The sequence below is a fragment of the Herpailurus yagouaroundi genome, unplaced genomic scaffold (assembly GCF_014898765.1).
Source record: "Herpailurus yagouaroundi ecotype Mexico unplaced genomic scaffold, PumYag 166, whole genome shotgun sequence".
NCBI classification, from domain to species: Eukaryota; Metazoa; Chordata; class Mammalia; order Carnivora; family Felidae; genus Herpailurus; species Herpailurus yagouaroundi.
In genome coordinates, this window is record NW_024412407.1 from 36,395,686 (window position 1) to 36,419,252 (window position 23,567).

Sequence of the window (23,567 nt, forward strand, 5' to 3'; positions counted from 1 at the left end):
GGACTTTAGCTGTAAAGATTCATGACTTGTTCTGGTGGTAATCTTGCTGGGCAGGAGGTTATTAAAGATTTCTTATTAAAATTGTAATGAAATTCCCACACTCGTGGTAATCCAAGCAGACTTATGTGACTCAACTGAAACCTGTTGAAATTCTATTTATTGCAGGGATCCCTTTCTTGGTTCACTTGCTCGAAACCTTCCAAGTCTATTCTTCAGACTACTTTCCAGGCTCAGTTTCTGGCATTTTCCTCCCCCTCTCCTTTTGTTCCTATATGCCTAAACTTTCCATTCCTGCCCCTTGATGTCTCCACGTGTAAGTCCCATTTTCTTTTCGACTCTATCAAATCTATTCATGCTCTACCAGGAAAAGTCCCCATTAGAATAAGATTATAAGACTTTTAACAGAAAATTTAGTTAGGCCTCCCCAAAGCAGTGATGGACAGTTTCAAAATTCATGATTAGCTGATCTCTACACCTTAAGGGGAAAGTGTTTCCATTCTAGGGGTAATGTCTTTTTCTCTGTCTCCCTTCATCCCCTTCTTCCCTACAAACAGGCCAAATGACTTCAGGCAGCAGACAGTATAAAATACTGGACTTAATATCAAATTATATCGAACGCTTATATTCTCATACATAAAGCCCTCAATAATTACACTAAAGAAAAAAAAAAGATATTGCCAACTATTACCCAGGAATTACTTTTGTTTGAAAATTTAGGAAACAGGATTATTCAGAATTACCTATACATTATAAAAAATTGAATCTCTCATCAAAAGTATCTTTAGAGGGGCGCCTGGGTGGCGCAGTCGGTTAAGCGTCCGACTTCAGCCAGGTCACGATCTCGCGGTCCGGGAGTTCGAGCCCCGCGTCAGGCTCCGGGCTGATGGCTCGGAGCCTGGAGCCTGTTTCCGATTCTGTGTCTCCCTCTCTCTCTGCCCCTCCCCCGTTCATACTCTGTCTCTCTCTGTCCCAAAAATAAATAAAAATAAAAACATTGAAAAAAAAAATTAAAAGTATCTTTAGAGATAAACTTAGGGTTCAACTGTGGTTTGGCCAATTACTATGACCTTGGGAAATTACTTAACCTCTTTAAATCCCAGTTTCCTTATCTGAAAAATGATGATAAAAAGGTCTTCCTCACAGGGTATACATGAGAATTATGGAGATCCTGTATGTAAATAACTGCACAGTTCCTGGTAGTAAAAACTCAATCAAATTAAAAATGCTGGCAATAATCATATGCCCTTTTAGCCAAGCAATCACAAGTATTTTTGCTCTCAACTAAAGTTATAACTTCTTGTTCCCTTTTAAGTTATATTATGTTCTATGATCACATTTCCCTTTTATAGTTAAAATATAACACAGTCCTCATCCCCCAGCATTTTTATCACTTACACTTCATAAACGTTTTTTCTTTTTTGGTGAGAACTATGCCACCTCTTTGCTTCCCCATGCTTGCAGGATCCTTGGACCAATCAATATTCATGGTGGCCTGAAAGAGCTCAATTTATGGGCAATGAAGTGAATCACTTTATTATCAGGGGCAAATATGTTTATTTCCTTCATTGATGACCATGCGTGGGGAAAAAACCCCAACTAATTTGGCATTTATTCAACTATGCCTGGATCTACTGTGGATTAGGCAATGCTCTAGGTAAGGGACAGAGCAATGAACGTTTTTGGCTTCATGGATGTTGCCTAGAAAGATGCTAAAAGGAATAAAACTATTTGCACATTAGAATAATAAGTGGTTTAGTCAGGGCAAAAATCGTGTTTTCTCCCCTGGGAAACTTCAGTAAGTTATAAATGTTGGAAGAAAAATAGGGACTGGGTGTAAGAGCAATTGTGAAGAATAAAGGGTAAGTCATGGAGCCTTCATTCGGTTCCTACTTTATTTAAAAAAAAAAAAATTTTTTTTTTCAACGTTTATTTATTTTTGGGACAGAGAGAGACAGAGCATGAACGGAGGAGGGGCAGAGAGAGCAGGAGACACAGAATCGGAAACAGGCTCCAGGCTCTGAGCCATCAGCCCAGAGCCCGACGCGGGGCTCGAACTCACGGACCGCGAGATCGTGACCTGGCTGAAGTCGGAGGCTTAACCGACTGCACCACCCAGGCGCCCCTCGGTTCCTACTTTATATTTGCTGATACTATACAGGCTGTAAAACTGGATAGGATACAATATCTTCCCTCACAGTTTCCAGTATAGCCGGAGGATATGATATAGTAAGTGCTAAGTGCCATGGTTTCTTTAGTGTAACAAAAGGCTGATCTGAAGAAAAAACGTTGAAGAAGGCACATGTTCATGTAGCCACCTGAATGGAGCATCCCCGTACCTCACTGTACCAGGACTAATGGTAGCCATTCTTTGCTACGAAGACACGAGTACATCCAGGGAATAGTGACGCTCACCATCGGTAAGTCCCTTGGCAGACTTCATTGATCAAATTACATTTCTGATGTTTTAGATTAAAATGTTTTAGTTCCTGCACTCTCAGGGCAATATGTAATAACCAAGGTTAGAGATTGTAGAAACCGCTCTCTTGGATATTTAAAAACAAAAACCCACATCTGATAATGAATGCACAATTAGGCAAAAATGAGGCAGCCCATGAAAATGGCAGAAGTTGATGTTAACACAGCCTCTGGATGGAGTAAAAGAAATTAACTTAATATAGTCAGGGGAATCTGGGAAAAACTAAATTAAAACAGTGACATCAACAACAGGCAAAAAGAAAAGAAAAAAGACAAGAAAAGACAAAAAAAAAAAAAAAAGAAAAAAATAGAGAAGGCAGAAAAAAGTAAAGTAGTAAGAGGAGGACATGACCCAACAGCTTAGAGACAAGGAATAAAGGGTAGGAAATACAATTTCCCAAAGCCAGACCTGGTGCTTAAGGGGACACTGATTTTACCAACCCTAGAGTATACTTGTTGGTGGGACACAATTAGTGGAACACAAAACACAGCAAATAGTTTAAACCTTGACCTCTGCAAACAATGGCCGCTTTTATCTCACCTAAAATCCTTCTGGAGGATCTGCCCCATACCCCCAAGGTCAGCACCTTATGGATTTCCTCCAGGCTTGAAAAGCTCTACTGGAAAAAAATGGGTATTCTGTGAGTTTTAAGTTTCATTCACATGTTAATGAGATCTTCTGTTGGAACAGATACGGTTTATTGTGTATGCATCAAGCACTAAGGCAGGCTTATCTTCAATTCTCAGACTGATTTTTTAAAGTAGGTATTTTTATCTTCATTTATAGTTGAGGAAATTGGGTTTTAGGCAGATTAATGGACTCACCTAAGACCACAAAATGAAGTTTGTATCTTAACAATGATCGGCCTGATTTAAAAACTCAATTCCATTTCACTATGGTGGCTCTTAACCAATGCTGTACTTTTCAATTGCCTGGGGGGAACTTCTAAAAATAAAACTTAAATTATTTTTTGAGAGAGAGAGAGAGAGAAAGAGACAGAGAATTCTAAGCAGGCTCCATACTCAGCGGGAAGCCTGACTCGGAGCTGGATCTCACAACCCTGGGATCATGACCTGAGCTGAAATCAAGAGTCCAATGCTCAACTGACTGAGCCACTCGGGTCTCCCTAAATTAATTTTTAATCAAGGAAATATATATACAGTTAAGAAAAACCAAAGTACTGTTACACTGGTAGTGAAAGACAGCAATCCTCTATCTTTTCTCTACTCATCTCTGATTTTTTTCTCGAGACAACCACTTCTTATGTTTATTGTTGTTTTTTCTGAATGTCCATATACTGATTTATTGACTTCTCTACATTAGATCTTCACTGATTCTTCCCCATTACACATACCTGTCTCCTCTCCAATCCCCACAATGTTACACAATCATTTCTTGTTGTATTAGTATTCAGCATTTATATAATTATGACTGACTTTATAGGACTAGTATTATTCATAATTTGGAAGTATGCAGTGTAGTTTTTGAAAAACTGAATTGTCCTGTTTCATAATAAATTTGTTTCCTTAATTTTTTTATTGTTTATTTTTGAGAAAGAGACAGAGCAGAAACAGGGGAGGGGTAAAGACAGACAGAGACACAGAATCTGAAGCAGGCTCCAGGCTCTGAGCTGTCAGCACAGAGCCCAATGCAGGGCTCAAACTTGCAAGCCTTGAGATTATGACCTGAGCCGAAGTCAGATGCTCAACCGACTGAGCCACCCAGGCACGTTTGTTTCCTTAATTTTTAAAAACTCTGCAGATCACTAATCCATTCCCAGACTCTGAAAAACTAAGTATCTCTTGTCTTTATATTCAAACACATCCGGTATTCTCAGTTTTTCTTTTTGAGACATTCTACCTATCTTTAGTCATTTCTTACTGAATTCAAGCTGTTCTCCCCTACTCTCCTCCCTCTTAAATATAGTTGTGTTACGATTTTAGCAACTTTATGGCATACCCTTTGTGCCCTTTACCCTTTAAATAATCAAATGCTTCTTCTCCACATCAACAAGACTCTATCTCTTAACTTCCCACTTTATAAGGACATCATTACCATTCCATATACTTTGCCCTCCCCCTTCAACAACCCTACTTGAAAACTGTACTTTTCCATTATCAAAGCTGTTAACATTTGCATTCTACTTTGTAACCATAATTAAGTATTCTCTCAAAAGATAAAAACCATAAACAGCATTTACATTAATTATTATGATTACTGAAGTGTTATTCACAAAATAACCAAGGTTAGTGCTATGACTGGACTTCCTTTTCTTTGGTTCCAAGGTCTTGAACTACACGGACACTGCAAGAGGGTCCACTTTCTAAAACTCCAACCCTGTTCAAAATCCAGCAGCATTTTTCGTTGTTTGGTATTAGAAGGATGTTTTTCCTGTACACTTGTGGTTATTTTCACTGAGAATTTCAGACTGTCATTGTTTTCTCTTGTTGAAGAAATATATTTGCCTTCCACGTATCTCTTTAAGATCTTCAGCTTCTTATTCATTCAATGTCTTGGTTCCAGTCCAATCCCATCTTCCCGAAATTTGTTTTAATTTGGACCGTGAGCTTGTACATGAAAAATTTTTTTTTCTGAAAACTTTAGTAGCCGCCCTTTTCTTTACTCGGCATCATGTTCATCCTGTTCTTAAGGCTGCAAAGCATCTTAAATATTGTCGTAGGCCTTAACTGAGGTTCTTTGCTGTCCCCGGAAAATCGCGTATTTCCTTTCTCTAGCCTCGACCCGCTTTCCGCCCCGGCCCTGGAAGCTCCGGTAGGAACCGAGAGCGCAACCGCACAGAGCGCTCACGACCTCTCGCGAGATTCCAGAGCTCCGTGCTTACAAATTTTCTTCACCGCCGCCAGGCCTCCTGGGAGTCCGCCATGTCCTGGCCGGGATGTAGGCAGCGTAATCACGGCACTAAATATGTACCTGCAAGCGGATGTTGAGGATCACCGAGCCCGCGACGTAGAAATACGGGAAGTTCATGCGCAGCTGCCAGGCCAGCTCGAAGAAGGCGAGCAGGGTGCGGGAGAGCCCTTTGCAGAAGACTCCATATGAGCTGGAGGCCCCGGCCGTGCTGGAGGCGCTGAGGGCCAAGGAAGACGGAGCCGCCGCGGTGGCCATGAATCTGGTGTTGCCGCTCCCCCAGGGCATAGATCCGAGAGTCACCCCGGCTCTTGCAGGCCTCCGACCAATGGCCGGGACGGCGAGGGGCGCAGTGCGGGCGGCTAACGGACCGCCGGACTCACACCTGCGCCTCCCGCTGCCGCAGCTTCCTCCCCAACGGCGCTCGGCCCCGGCAGCCGTTGGAGCTCCGCCCCTTCCTGTTTGATGCTCCTACTGGTTTTTAGCGCTTAAAGCTTAACAGGCGGTAGGTGCGCAAGGGGTTATTTATATATATGCCATACATAATGTCTTATATATGGACAGCCAAACAGATATGGTTTTCTCTTTAAAATGAATAAAGGTAAATAAAATCATATAATTTGCCCTAGAGAACACAGTTTGTAAGGGTCAAACTCTAGGTTAAAACTGAGGTTTGTCTGCTGTGTGATCTGGGTTATTAGCCGGGAATCTCACCCTTTGATTTCATAAAATTAACCCTAATATTAGAGCCAGATGAACTCAAGTTCAGGCACAAAGTCTCCGTGTTCATAACATACTATAAGTGTAAAGGATCACAGTCGTGGGCTCTGGGTTGTCTTATGTATTAGACTCTTCCAGTTGCAAGTGATAGAAACAGTTATTTAAGCAAAACAAAACGAAACGCACATACATACGCATATATACTTTTCTTTTTTGATACGTATATACCATATCATATTCCCACCCAGGTGGAAAAAGTCCTGATTAGATATGGAAGATTCTACCATTTCTGCCTGGGGATACACCTGTAATGTGTGGCTAGGCCCCAAAGGTTGGAATATCACTAAAAACTATGAATAACCTTAGTGTAACATAGCGTATCTCCCATAGCCACATATTCTGGTGTTTAAATGATGCACACTTCGTTAACTTCTCTAACTTCTCCCATTTTAACTAGTAAGCACTGCATTTTTCATCATAGACAACTTCTGTATATAAGGATTATTCAGATGTGTAACTTCTGATCAAAACATTCATATTACAGTCGTTCTGAAAATTGTTCAAATATCCCGCATCTCACCCTGCAGCGAATAGCTGTGGTGACCATTCCAAGTGCAATTTATGTGTCCCAGAGGGACACTCTGTGGCATGATATTTGTAAAATGTAATTGTGTGTCCCCAGCAAGAATTTCGTCTACTTTTGCTCTACTAATACCATCCCAGTAACATTATGTGCACAGCCCTTAGAGAAACTGATTACAAGTCATTTAAGACGACTTATAAAATACAGAATATTTAAAAATATAAAATATTCATTAAAAAAAATTTTTTTTAACATTTATTTATTGTTGAGAGACAGAGACAGAGCATGAGCAAGGGAGGGGCAGAGAGAGAGAGGGAGACACAGAATCCAAAGCAGGCTCTAGGCTCTGAGCTATCAGCACAGAGCCTGACACAGAGCTTGAACCCACAAACCGCAAAATCATGATCTGAACCAAAATCGGACACTCAACCGACTGAGCCACACAGGCACCCCTAAAATATTCTGAAAAGTAGTGTAAGATAAATGACAACTCTTGAGAACCAGGAGAAAATGTTTAATTTTAGTACACAAGTACAATATACTCTTCCTAAAACTTAAAAAAGTAATAGAGGTATTAGGGGTCACTGAAGTCGTTAAGTTTCTGGATCTTCCATTTCCAACTGTGTAAAACTATGTGGACTTATTCTCCTCTACCCTTTCTCTGCTACCCTACCCCCTATCCCCAGTATTGGTTAACTCCATCAAAATCCTGAGCCCATGGGAAAAATAGCCCCCACCTACAACTAATGTGGTTAGGTAGATGTCCTGTTCCAATGGGAAAGGACTAGCCAAATAAGAGTAGTCATGAAGCTCTGACTCCTACGCATTAATGCTCTAGAGCTGCTGAAGGATTTCCATCAGGTGAAACTGACATTGGAAGGTGCATAGGATCAATATTTTACATGGTTGTGGTTTTTATGTCCTTTGCCTTGAAATGACCGGCTCACATTTCTTGCCAAATAGGCATATGTAAGCTATCAATAGTAACACGTGTTCTACACCATTTCTCTAATTGATACTTCATTTAGTCCCAACTTGACCTTTCCTAATCTTTCTTATTCCTGTCTTTTTGACTGTATGTTCCCAATCTAATACTTTTTAATGGCCTGTTTAATGATTCTTTGGAAAAATTTAAGCACCAGTAAGACTGCAAAGTACTATATTGGTAAATTCTCACTATTGTAGTTAACAGGTATAATATGTCGTCTTTCATTTATCATTTGATTAACTTTGGTCTTGTCTCTTATTCTGAGTCTGGCCAAAGATTTGCAATTTTGTTTATCTTAACAAACAAACCAGTCTTAGTTTCACTGATTTGTTTCCTGCTGTCCGTATAGTCTCTATTTTTCATTTACGCTCCTTGTTAGTTTTTTCCCTAGTTCCTTGCAGTATAAGTTAGGTTGTTTATTTGAGAATTTGCAATTGGCCTGGCCCAAGCTCATGGTTGTCACTCAAACCTTTGTGATTGTCTGTGCCACTGTCTTGGTTCTTCGTGGCTCCCAGTAGATGATGGTATGTGAAGACCTGTCAGTGTGCCTAAAGCTTGGGAACCTGTTCAGGCTCCTGGAGAACTACTAATTACTTTCCCCTTCAGTCCCTAGATGCAGGCCTGACCTTCATGCCACAGCTGAGAAGTCAGGACGTTAGATATGGAGATGAACCCCTATCATGGAGAAATGGTGATTTTGCTTACTTTGTGCTAAGCAGAGGAGATAGGTATGGGGAGTCTTTGTGTGCACATCTAGAGCTACCTCTTTATTTTGTGTGTGGTCCCTAGGGACTTGTGAATGCTGAGTCCTTCCAGAGCCAATCTGTCTGGCAGCAGCCATAATCGTTGGGGTGTTGGATGTGTAGATATGCTGCTTCTCGTGAGAAGCCGAAGATTGGGTTTTGTTGTTGAAGTGATCTGGAAGATCGCAGTGGGTGATACGGCCAGCAACTTGAGCACATATGTGGCTCAAAATCAAAGCCACATATTCAAGAATTGTTGCCATTATAGCTCACTTCTAATACCAGTTTTTGTACCAGTCAGCTTTTATTGTGTAACAACCACAAAACTCAGTGGTAGACGACACTAAACATTTATTTCGTATATGTCTCTAGAGACCAGTGATCTATGTTGGAGTTGCCATAGATATCTCCACTGTTTTCAGATTTCTCGTTCTGTACCTGGGGGCCAACTGGAAGCTAGTAAGGGGAACTTGATCCTCCTATCTCTTAGCCTTCTCCCTGGACCAGTTCACTAGTCTAGACATAACCTTCTCATGGTGATGGTAGAAATACAAGCGCGAACAAGACTCAGTATGCAAGCCCCAGTAATGTAAGTCCAGCAATATAAGATTCTGCTTGCAAAATTTATGCCAACATCTAATTAGCCAAAGCAAATCACACGGCTGAGGACAGTGAAAGAATAGAACAGATCATCCCTCTCATGGTGAGAGAGGATAGGAATGTGATAGGCTGAAGAATTGGGACCAATTTAAGGAATCTACCGCGGCATCCCATACATCATTAAAGCAATTCTAAGCGACATTTATGGCCTTGCGTATACCCGAGTCTCAGTTTTCTAGTCTTATCTGAAATTCTCCATCTTATAGTAAGATCTTAGGGAGCTCCATTTGGACTTACAGAGATGATTACCACTGCCACCTTTTCTGGAATTCTGCTAATTCTGTTTGTTTGTTTGTGTCTGTTTTGTGTGTGTATGTGTGGAAGTTTCCTGTAAATCCCCACATCTGTCCTATGTGTAAACTTCTGACAACTTTCTGCTTATTAATAACTCCATTCTGTTCCTTCTTGGGATGCATTCATATTTTCATTGGGGTCTTACTGGTCACCTTGCTTCCTCTTTATTGAAAATATTGGGCAGGCAGTAGTTTTCTTGTTCAGATTCCCCCCACCCCCAGCATCACTTCTCTGAATTTTGCCTTTTGAAGACCCTGTTATAGCACATGGTATAAATATGTTTCATTTTTTTATGAAAGCACCTATCATTTAAATTCAACTCATTTTCTTGTCATTGAATAGGTAATATAATCCAAAGGTATGTTCCATCATCAAACCTCCATTCCAAGTCCATAGTCATCTTGCCCGGCTCTCCCTTTCTCACCTTCCATATACTTTCTTTTAATGTCCTAATTTCATATATTTCTTTGCATCTTGATGCAAAGACCTAATACATGCCATTCTTCTGAGCCACATTCAGGTACATCTTGAAGTTCAATAATTAATGCCAGAAATGTCTCCATATTCTATTACTGCTTTGTGTAGTCATCTTAGCAATAAGAACTCAGAATTTGTACCTGCCAGAGCCAAGATTGAGATTCAGGCTTATCTTCTATTTAGGCTAGTATATAAGTCCAGAACTATCTTAGTTCCAAAATCTTTGTGCTTTTCACTACACTGCACTGGCTCTAAATTTATGTAAAAGTAAATCTTTATTAGGAACCAAACTGGGCTAAAGGTACCTAAAGTCTATTTCATAACATAACCATCGATGTTTAAATGGAACTGCAGGGTGTGGATATTCTCATAGTAGTCAAAGATATTTAAGTTTTAAGTTAGAGAAAAGTAACACAAACAGACTTTTATACAACTGAAAATTCCAGGACTAGAGCAGCTTTCTGTATGGTTAGATTTAGATGAACATGATAGCTGTGGCCAAGCCCAAAGATAAGTCTTGAAAATTAACAGCCAATTTTCAATCTCTGTAGCAACAATAAAATGACACACCTGCACCCTCCTGTGACCCCAGTATTCTTTACATGCAGGTAGACTCCCTGTCAATGATGTTAACTGCCATAGACTCTAAGTCTAAAGTTCTCTCTTGTCTAACAAAAGAGCGGACACAGGATTGAAGCAAGAGATGGCTAGTGTCCGGGAAAAGACAAGAGAGAACTTTAGACTTAGAGTCTATGGCAGATGGTGGCCCCGACGTGACAGAAGGAAAGGGGGGACTAGGGGCCGATGTGGACAAGGAGCCGATGTGGCCAAGCTTGCGACGTGGCCAAGCTTGCGACGTGGCCTTGCGACACAAGGACTGCAGGACACCGCGGACCGGTAAAGGAGCTCCAAGAAAAAAATGCACCAGGTACAGTCTCTACCTAACCAGGTAAGGGATAAAGCAAAACTCTATTAGGATTCGCTGCTGCGGAACTTTTTGAGAGATCTCCCATGGGAAACTCCCTCCCTCCCCCGACTCCCTGCAAAAGCGCTATATTTGAATTCTTCAGCCCCTAGGAGAGACAGCGGGGACTATTCTAAATTACAAGGCTCTCCGTAGATTGTTGGCCGTCCAACAAAAATTGCCCTTGGTTCCCGGAACAAGGAACTTACTATCTTGAAGCGTTGGAACGAATAGAAAAAACAATGAAGGCCAGGCCTTCTAAAGGGGCTAAAAGTACCCCCTAAAGTGATCCTCACCTGGTCCTTTGTCCGAGCTACCCTTCCCCCCCCTTTGAGCCCTGGCAGTGCATCTAAAAAGGAGGAAGGGGGGCGCCTGGGTGGCTCAGTCCGTTAAGCGTCCGACTTCGGCTCAGGTCATGATCTCGCGGACTGTGAGTTCAAGCCCCACATCGGGCTCTGTGCTGACAGCTCAGAGCCTGGAGCCTGCTTCAGATTCTGTGTCTCCCTCTCTGCCCCTCCCCCCGTTCATGCTCTGTCTCTGTCTCAAAAATAAAAACGTTTAAGAAAATTTTTTTTAAAAAGGAGGAAGGGACACCTGGGTGGCTCAGTGGGTTAAGCGTCTGACTTCAGCTCAGGTCATGATCTCATGGTTTGGGAGTTCGAGCCCTGCTTCAGGCTCTGTGCTGACGGCTCGGAGCCTGGAGCCTTCTTCAGATTCTGTGTCTCCCTCTCTCTCTGCCTCTCCCCAACTCATGCTCTCTCTCTCAAAAATAAATAAAACTTAAAAAAAAAAATTAAAAAAAAGTAAATAAGAAGGAGGAAAAGCCTTGCTCCCCCTGTACTCAGATTGTGCCTCTGGCTCCTTTACAGCCAGAAGCTACTCCCCCCTCCCAAAAGGGTGGGACGATAAGGAGCCTCTGAAAACCTCACTGACCTGCTCTGATAAAGTCCTCCCCCCATGCAAAAGTACATTTAAAAAGCCCATAAGGCCAGTAAATTCCAGCTGTTTCCCATTGACAGGTAAAATGGGCAATGTGACCGTGAAGGCCTGTTCTTTCCAATAGTAAAAGAATTGCAAAAATCAGTTGGGCAGTAGGTCCATCACAGCCCTTTTACAATCGGTATTTTAGAAACTATTCATGGCACTCATTCCATGTGTGCCTGGGACTGGGGCTCTCTTAAGAACATCATTCGGACCCCAGCCCAGTATGCTGTCTGTGCCCAAGAGTTTCATGATGCTTGCGTGACTAGTGCTACGCTGGGCTCTGCCGCTGCTATTCCTGTGTCTTTGAAACAACTGACTGACATGGCCTTCCCGACCAAGGCAGCGAGCCCGGCTTCCGGTCATTGTCAGCAAAGCAATGCACTGAAACAGTGCAGTGGATTTTACAGAGGGCATCCCTAACGTAGGGAACTCTAACTCTCTCTCACTGTTTCTTCCTATACACTCTGGTTACTCGAACTATATGTGAAGGCTTCTCTCTCATTCATTTCCTGGATTAATAACTATGATGATTAGAGCCAATTGTTTCTGGCTAGCCTACCTCGGGGTGGAGATTTTAAGGAATATTCCCAAGCAGCTGCTGAAACTCCTTTTGTTTTGGGGAACTTCCCTGTCTTCTCTGGCCCGACTTAGACTGCTTAATTCCACTAGTGGAAGACAAAAACAAAAAGCAAAGCAAAGCAAAGCATAATATAAAACAAAACAAAAATTGATATCTGCTCATCTACCTGAGTTGACAGACTTTAGGATCATGTGAACTCTTTTCTCTGCCCTCGGTGCCTCTGACTGGACTGCCAGCCCTCAAGCCCCTAGGCGGTTCCTCACCTCTTCCGCCTTCTCCCCCCACCCCCCTTCCCGTTTCTGCACCCCGGGGTGCAGCCTGCTTATCTGACTCTTCAGTGCCTTAGCACTACTCCCCAAGCTGTCAGAAGGCAAAAAACACCCCCTTTAACTGTAAATTTCTTCACTGGTTCCACGGGAAAAATTAACAATGGTAAATGTTTAAGGGGATACAGATCAAATATTGTTAAGATAGGCATGTCTTTTAAATTATGACTTTATTCCACTAAGGTTGAGATGAATGAAATTTTAAAAGTACACTGGTGTAAGGTTAAAATTCTGCTTTTCTCTCTGTTCAAAAAGACAAAGTTTTCTTGGACTGTTCTGCTCTTGATAAGACAATGTAAACAAAGGGTTTTTTCTCTTTGCCAAAAAAACAAAGCTTTAGGTTTCATCTTTATCAGGTCTTTAATTGCCTAGTTAAAACTTCTCAATGTTGAAAGAGCTAAGTTTCGATAACAACTATATAATGGTATACATTCGCCTTTAGGGTCTTTTATTGCCATGTTGGTTGAATAAATAAAGTTTTAAGAATTGTAATGATCTGTAATCCTATTTAAGATGGGCTTTATGATAACTTCCTCGCCAGCAATTCTGAGTACTGGGTTCCTCTTTCTCGCCATTTCTGAGGGCTTTGGGTAAGCTCCTCTTGATCTGAGAGGCTTTGTTGTTGTTGTTGTTGTTGTTGTTGTTGTTGCTTTTGAGCCACCAATCTAACTAGGACAGGTTAGCTTACACTGGCAGACAGTTATGCCCAGAGCCCAACTGAGCTGGCAGAAAGGTCTGCCCAGAACCAAACCCTTAGCCTTTCAGATTACAAGTCCCAGAGTACAAAACCTCAGCAAATTTCCCAGGGAATTGGTGGTAGTCTGTACAGGCCTTCTTGTTTGTTTGTCTGTCTTGTTTTGGGTAGATAAGGGCTATTGCTAGCAGGGATCTTGGAGGCCAAAAGAATTGCAAAAATTGGTGGACACAGGTCAGGCATTTAAAGGTTGTTAGAGTGCTTGCCACATCAAGAAGACTTTCAAGATAGGATAAGTTAGTCACTGAACAGGTTAGATTGACTCGAGGTACCCTGCCAACCTCAAGAAGACATCTGTGCAATGAGGTACACTGTAAAACACGCACAGTCCCCAACGCCATGGCGTATCCCTTTTAGGCATTAGTTTGTCTCCCAGAAACCCAACATCTTGGCTAATGAGATCTTTAAATCCTGAAGAGTCAAGCATGCCACCTTTCGGCACACCAGCTTATTTTACATCTAAGAATTATAGTCCCAGGAGTTGCAGGTAGGTAGCAAGATGGAAAAATTTTACTAAAAATAACCTAGAATCGCAATGGCCATTACGGGAAGCATTCCAATTAGACAAGATGGTTCATTTAAGAAAGTAAGGGTTCCCAAATTAAGCAAACAGAAAGGGATGCCTAATTAATTGGTGTGCAGAAGCTTCCAAAGGGCTTCAAGATTCTGAAATAGCCTTATTGAAAGGCTCATTACAGAAAGCTAATGAGAAAAACACAAAAGGTACCTAAGATAAGAGGACAGGACTGACATGACTTCTACTGCTCCCCTCTACCCTTCTTTTCCTGGGTTCTCGTGGTCTACTAATTCTCTATCTGAACTGCCTTTTCACTCCGAAGAGACAATTGAGCAGTTACCTTTAAAAATAAAACCACCCGAGGTTGCAGGGCATCCTCCTCAGATCTCTCTCACTTCTTGGTCAAAGACAACTAAGGGTCATAGATAAAGAGGAGGATGCTGAGTTTTTTAAGAGTTTTAAATCCTTATCAGAGCCTGTGACCCCAGGCTGCCAGGTCTTTATCAGCTTGTGCAGCTGTTGGTAGGACCTGGTAAAGCCCCAGAATGGATGCGGGAAGAAGGGCATAATTCTGAAGGTGATATTTGAGATGCCATGTCTCTAGCGTGGTGCTCTTACAAACGAGAGAAAGCTCCCAGAATAGCAGCTAATCTTTTAAAAGCCTTTCCTGGAGTTTTCCCTACCCACACTGATCGGTCTGTGTTTCAAACATGCAAACAAAGAAAGATGAACCTGTGGCAGACTTTAAAGCCTTTTTTGGAGGCACTCTTCCTTCAGTATTCTGGACTCCATACACTAAATGAGGTCACCCAACTTGCCCTAGCTGCTCTATTAGTAAATGGATTGCCTCCAGAGATCAGTGGGCTAATAAAAGGGCAGAGAGTAGGATAGGAGGCCACCAACCCGACTGAACTTAGCACTAGCGCTGGGCATTTTGAAAGGAACTTCAAGTAAGACTGGAAACAAAAACCTGCCAAGTTGGCTTTACAGCTACAACAGCTCCGAGGCCAGGGAGCTAAAATGACACCTGGGCCCTGCACATTCTAGGGCTCCGCCATCAAAACAATGGCCTAAAGGTTTGTAATCAGTTGGGCACTGGAAATAAAATTGTCCTCAAAGGTCCTATGCAAAGTCTTCCCTTCCCTGAATGCCTCCGAGGGTGGGCTCCTTTATGGGCCCCTCCCAGGGCTGATAGGACTGTTACCAGTAATTCCCTTAAGCAGTCGGGGGGAAACTGCAATTAACATTGATGGAAAACCTTGCCAGATTTTAATAGCTACTGGAGCTCCGCTTTCTCCTTAAACCCCACTCTCATAGGACAACAAATTCCTCTTGAGTAAAAAGGTTTCCTTAGCGAGCTTATCTAATAAAGTTCACAGAGGGTTTCTATCTCAACCAGTGCAAATGACTCTGGGATCTGTTACTGAAAACCATTCCTTTTTGTTATGTGATCCAGCTCCAGTTAATTTATTAGGTAGATATCTCCTTTCTAAATTAAAAGGGCTAATATGGGGTGCCTGGGTGGTTCAGTCAGCTGGGCATCTGACTTGATTTCGGCTCAGGTCATGATCTCATGGTTGCTGAGAGTGGGTCCTGTGTGGGGCTTGGGATTCTCTCTCTGCCCCTTCCCCATGTGTGTGTGCGTGCTCTCTCTCTCTCCTAAAATAAAAAAATAAATACATAAAAATTTTTTTTGACTTAAAAACATAAGTAAAAGGGCAATACACTTCGCTTCTAATGGAGACTTTACCTTAGAATTTCCTGATCAACCTGAATCTGATCCTTTATGCTCTTTATAATCTGTTCTTGATCTAGAAGAGGACAAATCCTAACAAAGCTCCCCTATATAGCTGAGGTGCCAAAAACAAAACCAAAAAAACTGTGGTCTGTTTCTGACACCGCGAGAATAAAAAGTGCAGACTATAAAACTTCAGGTAGATGTGACTAAAATTCTTCCTAAATTGCCTCAATATCCATTAAACCCTGAGGCCATATAAAGCCTCACAGCAATGATAAAAGGCCTAATTGCCTGGGGGAGGGGGGGCTGCTAATCATTCCCTACACCAGCCCCTGTAACTTGCCAATCTTGCCAGTCCAAAAACCTAATGGACGGGGATGGTGATTTGTCCAGGACTTGACAGCTATTGACAAGGTGGTTATTCCCAGTTTCCTAGCTATTCAACCCCCCCATGGCCTTCTGTTACAAGTTCCACCAGACTCAAATGGTTCTCTATTGTAGATCTTGGTTCAGCTTTTTATCAGCATCCCTGGAGACCCCAACAGCCAATATCTGTTTGCCTTTACTTGGAACAATCAAGATACCTGGACCATCATGCCTCAGGGGTTCACAGAGTCCCCTTATTTCTCCCAAGGACCTCACCAGGATTTAAATACCCTCCGGTATTCTGGAAAATCAACCCTTTTACAATATGTGGACAATCTCTTGCTGTGCTCAATTACCAAAGAGCCATCCTTAAAAGATTCCATTTATTTGCTATAACAGTTAGCTGAAAAGGGACATAAGGCATCTAAAGAAAGTTTTTCTCTAGATACTGTTCTTTACCTATGTCATAATGTAAGTGCTGTAGAAATTCAGCTGTCTCCAAGAAGGATTAAGATAGTGAAAGAATTTCCTCGGCCCTCCTTCATGTAAGGGATAGCTTCATGGATTTTAGGCCTGGCTGGCTATTGCATTCTGTAGATTCCTCATTGGTTTCTACTGGCTCCCCCACCCTATGAACTTACTGAAATTTCAGTCGCTGAGCCCTTTCCTTGGGAAGAAAAATATGAACAGGCTTTTATGAGGCTAAAACAACCCTGCGGTTACCGCCTACCTTAGGGCTACTTATAGCCTTCCATTTTTATTTATACATGAAAGGATAATCAAGCTTTGGGAATGCTCATGCAAAACCATGGCGATATACATGCTTCTTGTATGGCTGTTGCCTGTTATGTCCTTATCACCCTCAATCAACGAGCAAGGCTGAGAGAACGAATGGGGTCCTCAAACATAAAATCTCCTGTGGCCTAAGGTGTTGCCTCCGGTCTCACTGATTGTTCACAGTGCCCCCTTCGGAAGACAAACTCACTCCGCCAGAGATCATCATGGGTATACATCCTTTTGTTGATCTCTTATTATCTGCTTGGGTAACCAGCTACTGTAAGTCTTTAATGTCTTATGCTGAAGCCTATCATCAATAAATAGGTTAAAGAAGCCTTCCCAGATTCCAATTCAGAGGATCCTGGTGGTCACAGACTGGAACCTGGGGAGGAGGTGCTCTGGAAATGTCAACAGAGAAAAACGGTCCTCAGACCTCACTGGAATGAACCTTACCAAGTGCTCCTGACCAAAAACACTGCTGCCCAGTTAAAAGGTATTGGATTCACGTCTCACAGCGGAACAAGGCTCCGCCCGACATCTGGTCCAGGGAAACATCGGAGCCCTCTGAAACAAATTGGCGCAGAAGAGAAATAGTTAATATCAAGGTGGACTATTTCCACCCAGGACACCAGATCAAGACTTCATAGTTTCACTAAACATGAACCCTTTTCTTCTGCTTTTTCTTGCCTTCACTGTGGCATTGGCTTGGAAAGATAACACCCTCATTCATATCTCCCAGGCTCTCTCTCACTAAGGGCGGGGGGTGGGGGGTGGGGGGGTAATCTTTCAGATTGCTGGAGTTGTCATCAAAGATTTCAATCTGTCCATGATGCTAGAGACTTCTTGGTCCTCCCTGTGAATATTTTTTCTTCTTTTCCTGGTGTCACTGCAAACTACAATCAACCCCCTCCCCCGAAGTCTCTGAGTTCAACTTTTACAGCCAGAACAGCCTGTGCCTTGTCTTTACCTTTCTTCAATTATAACTGTATGTACCCAATTAGATGCATCTGCTTATGTGAATCTCGGTACCTGTGCACCCCCACATTCCCAGGATTATCTAAATCACATCTGCCTCCCCCCCTCCCCCACTCTCTGAGACCTTCACCAACAGCACCCATCTTTGCAGGAAATTTAGAGCAACTCATTCTTTTAGGCTAGGAGATTTCCTTCCTGTATGTGCTGAAAACTGAATAGCCCTTGGCTTGAATGAATAAATGCAACAATCCCCGTGAGTGAATTCCTGAACAGCACCACCCTAATGGGAATGGTTTGCACTCCAGCAGGGTTTGGTTTTTTTCTGTGGTGGTTATCTTTCTTCTTGGGCCCGTGAATGCCTGGGTAGCTGGTACACAGCTAGGCAATGCCTCTTAGGTTATCTCCTGGCGCCCCTAACTTTTCACAAGGAAACTAAGACATCTCATTGGTTGACTCCCCTGAATTTACTCTGTCAAGTTGAAAAAGAAGACACAGCTGGAAGCATTCATGACTCAAGACTTGCTCCTTTTAGTAGGGCCATGCTTCCATGGTTAGGGGTAAGGGTAAATGAACATATGATCAGAAACCTCTCCCTGACTCTCGAAGACACGGCAGATTCCTTTGCTAAAGATAGTAGCGGCCCAACAAAAATCCTTCAACTCTCAGGACAAAGTTGTTCCTGATAACAGGATAGCCCTGGACTATCTTTTAGCTGAGCAAGGAGGCATCTGTGTGCATCTGGATTAACACTTTTGGGAAAGGTGACACTCAGGTACTCAAGATCACGGAGCAAGGTGCTTGGCTTAAAAGGTTGACTCCTTGGGGCACCTGGGTGGCTCAGTCGGCTAAGTGTTTGACTTCGGCTCAGGTCAGGATGCCACAGTTCTGAGTTTGAGCCCCATGTCGGGCTCTGTGCTGACGGCTCAGAGCCTGGAGCCTGCTTTCGATTCTGTGACTCCCATTCTCTCTGCCCCTCCCCCACTCATGCTCTCAAAAAATAAATAAATGTTAAGGAAAAAAAGTTTGACTCCTTCCACAGAGTCATTCCTTAACTTTTTTGATCTGTAACCAGTTTAGGTCTTGGAGACCATGGCTTTGAGGTACACTTCCAGCACTGGGACTTGCCCTGCTTTTAGTAAACATAACAATCTACCCGCCATGTTGTGTTCCCTCAGAAGTTTTAAATGTATGTTACCAGCCATTAACCACCAAGCAAATGATCTCCCTAAAACTGGAACATCTAAGGAATGAGGAAAATAACCAGCTCAAAGAATGTGAATCAGAAACCGTGACCCATGAATAACACAGAAGCTGAGTAAAAACCATCATGACCTACAGGTACCACACAAAGAAGCAACAAAAAGCGTCAATTGCAGGTCAGTAGCCAAGAGTGGAGCCAATGCCTTACAATTCGATCCTATCTCTCAGTTAAATGGAGAGTCTGCTCAAAAGGGGGGAACTGTTAAAAAGAAAACCAGATGGTGGTGTCACTTAAAATGGTGTCACTTGGACCGAGTGCTTAAATTCGGCTTAATACCCAACCTGACTGCAGTTTCAACCTCCCCCAGAAATGGAGTCTTAACCGGTCAGTCAGTAGTTTTTCCATCAGCACCAGTGGGTCTGCCTCCTGGGTCCACTCCATCCCTCAAAGGAAGATGAGATAATCTGCATGAGAAGACACCTTGCTTTCCCCCCCAAGAAAGCAGCCTCCTCTAGAACAATCCTTTTCTTCTGCTAATAACTTTCTTGCAAAATAGTGTACTGGGTCCTTCAGGTCACAGAAGTAATCAACACAAAACTTTCCAACTTCAAATTACGCTAAAACTTGGAGGTCCATTTCCCACCGCTTTCTGCTCTTGTCAGCCCTTGAAAACTCTACCTTTGAGCACACTAACCCAAATTGTGTGGGAAAAATACCGAAAATGTTAATAATAGGGCCATATCATATATCCGATACTAGGAAAAGAAAGCGGGAGGAAAACTATGTGGCCTTTGGTCTTATGCAAAGAATATAATAGAAGTTATCAGGAATTCTAACTAGGCGAACCAGAGGGTGGGAAGGTAGAGTGGGAAAGAACCACAAAATTTAATGGCTGTGGTTTCTATCCTCTTCACAGATATTTACATGTGAATAATGCAATCATAGTCCTTCTCCAAAAAAAATGAGGCATCAGCAGTCATTCTAAACGATTACTCTGCACCTCTGTGTATTTGCTCTTAAACTGTCGGCAAGGAAATCTTAAACTAAAACATTTTAAATGAACCGAAATGGTAAATGGCTTTCCCAGTGTTTGCTGAGAACCAGTATGATAATAGAAGCTGGTGTCTACTGAAATGGAATGGAAGCCACAATAAAAACAAACAAACAAACAAAAAGCACAACCAAAGCTATTCAGTCGTTGTCAATTCATCAGTTCATCAGCAGTGGTATTTGGTATGGTCATTTTTCACTCAGAAGAAATGTCAAGCACACAGGACAACACCTGTTTTGGTTGTCTTAACTGGAATTTATAACAGGTATTTGTAGAACCGGACTGATTGGAATAATGAACTGCATCAACTGAGTAAGAAAGAGGAAAATCAACTTCACTTCATTGGTTTTCTCCTCATCAGCTTGTCCATAACCAGAATACGTTTCTTGATCATGATACTGATCGATTCACGTCCACTGGTGCTCTCTGCAGATCCACACAGCAATGGTCAAATTAAAAAAAAAAAAAAATTATGGGGCGCCTGGGTGGCTCAGTTGGTTGAGCGTCCAGCTTCGGCTCAGGTCATGATCTCGCAGTTCGTGAGTTCAAGCCCCGCGTCGGGCTCAGAGCCTGGAGCCTGCTTCGGATTCTGTCTCCTTCTCTCTCTCTATCCCTCCCCACTTGTGCTCTATCTCTCTGTCTCTCAAAAAAAATAAATGTAAAAAAAATTTTTTTTTAAATTATTATTCTGTTTTGCCTAAAGATCGACCACTTAAGTGTCTGCTTTGACACCTGCCTCAGCATCTTCTATTTTCTGAAGGTAGCTACTTTTTTCCATCCTCTTTTTCTCTGGTTGAAGTGGAAAACCAATAGGGTGATCGTTATTATTTTTCTGGGGTCTTTGTTCTTTTTTTCTTTTTTAGTTCCCAGTGATAGACCATATACTTCCTATTGTTTTAAAATGAGAATCAAGCAAGACATCATGGAAGATTAATATGAATGAAACACAAACCATTATTTTCTTAGTGCCCATCAATGTTCAGATTACCATCCCCTTACCTATTCCCACAGCATCTTTTTTTTCTGTTACTTTTTTCTCTTTGGAGACATAGCAAGTTTAATATCAATAGAGTTTAATATCAAAGGGTAGCAGGATCCTAACGCTGAAGCTTGTGTAAAAGCCATGACACTGGTGACTTCTTTCTTCTTTCTCTTTTGGATTTCTATCGTGCTGATTCTTACCCAGGTTTCTGTTGCCAAACTACTTCTGGGTGGACTGGGGAGATTCCGGGCCCAGAGGCCTCCGCCGCACCCGTCCTAAAGATGCCAGTGAAGGCTCTTGGTTTCATCACGAGAAAGAATTCAAGGACAGACACAACACAGTGGGTGAGTGGTACCAGCAGCAAAGTTTACTAAAGCAAAAAATACACTCCCAAGATGTGAGAGTGGGAGAGAGAGAGAGAGTGAGAGAGCAAGCGAGCTGTGCATTGTGAGCTTCTATCTTTTCTTGACAGTTGTTAATAAGGGGGTGGAATATACATTATTTGAGCTGGGGATTTCTTGGCAACTGGGTTTCAGCACCATTTATTTCTTCCTGACTTGGTGAAGGGTTTCCAGCCTACTTTGTCAGCCCTCTTGGGCCTGTCTGGTTTGATCCAGCTTCTTGTGGCTTTGCTTTGGGATGTTGCCAGGACAGGCCTCTGACTCTCCTGATAGCTGGCCGTGACTTCTCTTTGCTGGCTTCCGGACATCCTGTTAAAAACTAACTAACCGCCTCCAACAAAACCCTGAAATCAGATTCGTGTCCCGCGTGCAGTAAGCCAATCTCTGAGTCACTGGGTTTGAAGCAGAGAAAGTTTTGTTATTGAAAAGGCAGCTCAAGGAGAAGGCAGGGGAGCACTCCCAAATTTGCCCTGCCTTTGTTGAGCCTTGGGACAATTTTTATGGGGCTAACAGGGTATGTGGGAGTTAGGGCAGGAACTGGATGGGCCTTGGAACTTCTCAAGGGGAGACTCAAAACTTTTGGGATTTCAAGTTGCTTTGGACATCAGGGCTCCATCCGGGGTTTCTGGTGCGTTACAGGTTGGTCTTGTGTCTGCAAAACAGACATTATAAGGTAGCCTCCCTCCCTGGTTCCTGCAGCAAGTACTGGGGAGGAAAAGGAATGAAAAACAAGGTTAATAATTCCTGCAAGGCTGTGGAGGAATGTGCCTGTGCAGTGCATGAGGTTACAAGGGAGGAAACGCCTACTTGAAGGTTTACATGAATAAAGCATGTGTTTGAGTTCATTTTTCCCATCATCTGAAAGCAGAACATTCCTCTGAAACTTTCTGGAAGCTGAAATGGCATGAAGCAAAGAAGCAATTGCCATTGACTTACATAGAAAAAATTTTGAGCATTCCTGACCCCCCCAAATAACCTGTCTTGGGCCTTTCTGATACCTCAGACACATCTTGCTAAGGGATGCACAAAGTAAATCGAAGTAAAGCACAGGTGCTCACAGACACAGTTCAAGGCTCTGGCGGCTTGAGGCTGAGATGCCCAGGGCGGTTCCCAGGCAAGGCGCTGGGTGGGACCCCTCCCACGGCTGGGGTGAGCGCTGAATGCTATTCTTGCCTTTTACCTCTTTTCCTAAAAGCAAAAAATCCTCTTTGGAGTTCTTTCAGCTCACAAAAACAGGTAACCAATGTAGGTCTTCTGGAAAAGTCAAGCGGCATAACGAGAACTTTCAAAAAGCAGGGGTACTGGTAATAGTGTACAGCCATGTATTATGTATTGTCGTCTAGCAAGCTGATAGTGACATCTGGTAAAGTAGGCCATTCATTTATGGTGTTAGGATTTGGGGGCAGCTGAAGTGCTCTCTAACAGGAAGGAAAACTTAAACTCCGGAATAAATGACACTCTTCAAAGGGAAAACATGGGAAAATAAAGATGTTAAGAATGTTTGGGGAGTTTATAAAATCTATTCCTGTGTCTTCCCCTTGGACTTTCTTGTACTCTAAATATAGCCCTAGGTGGGGCACCTGGGTGGCTCAGTCGGTTAAGCGTCCCACTTCGGCTCCGGTCATGATCTCGAGGTCTGTGGGTTCGAGCCCCGCGTCAGGCTCTGTGCTGACATTCGGAGCCTGGAGCCTGTTTCAGATTCTGTGTCTCCCTCTTCCTGTGACCCTCCCCTGTTCATGCTCTCTCTCTCTCTCTCTGTCTCAAAAATAAATAAATGTTAAAAAAAATTTAAAAAAAATAAATATAGCCCTAGAATCAAATTTTTCCTGTATGTCTAGAAATAAATAGATGCATATTTATAATTATATGATTTACAACGTGTTTATAGTTTCACAATTTTATAATAAAATCAGATGCTTTTTTTAATGTGCTGAATGACACCTGAAGATGTAGACAAACTGAATCGTTCTTCAAAAATTGTCCATCAGCTCTCCTTTCTCCTTACTGTTATTTACGGAAAACTTTGCTCTTCAGTGAAGAAAACTTAAAAAGTAGGGTAATCCTAGGAAGAAAAAAAACTGACTGAGGACCAAAAAGCACAATTTCCGAGCTGCAAGATTTTTTTTTGTTTGGTGTTAGAAT

At 42.5% G+C, this 23,567-nt stretch overlaps 1 protein-coding gene across 1 annotated transcript; it reads right to left on the reverse strand.

Moving 5' to 3' along the window:
* Positions 1–4,664: 4,664 nt before the first annotated feature.
* On the reverse strand, positions 4,665–5,789 carry SMIM10L1 (small integral membrane protein 10 like 1). Its single transcript, XM_040488917.1, has one exon. It carries the CDS (start codon positions 5,630–5,632, stop codon positions 5,396–5,398), a length of 237 nt encoding a protein of 78 aa, XP_040344851.1. The 5' UTR covers positions 5,633–5,789; the 3' UTR covers positions 4,665–5,395.
* Between the last annotated feature and the right edge of the window lie 17,778 nt (positions 5,790–23,567).

Excerpts from the sequence above, each read along its gene's own strand:
- SMIM10L1 (XM_040488917.1), bottom strand. The coding sequence starts at position 5,632 with ATGCCCTGGGGGAGCGGCAACACCAGATTCATGGCCACCGCGGCGGCT.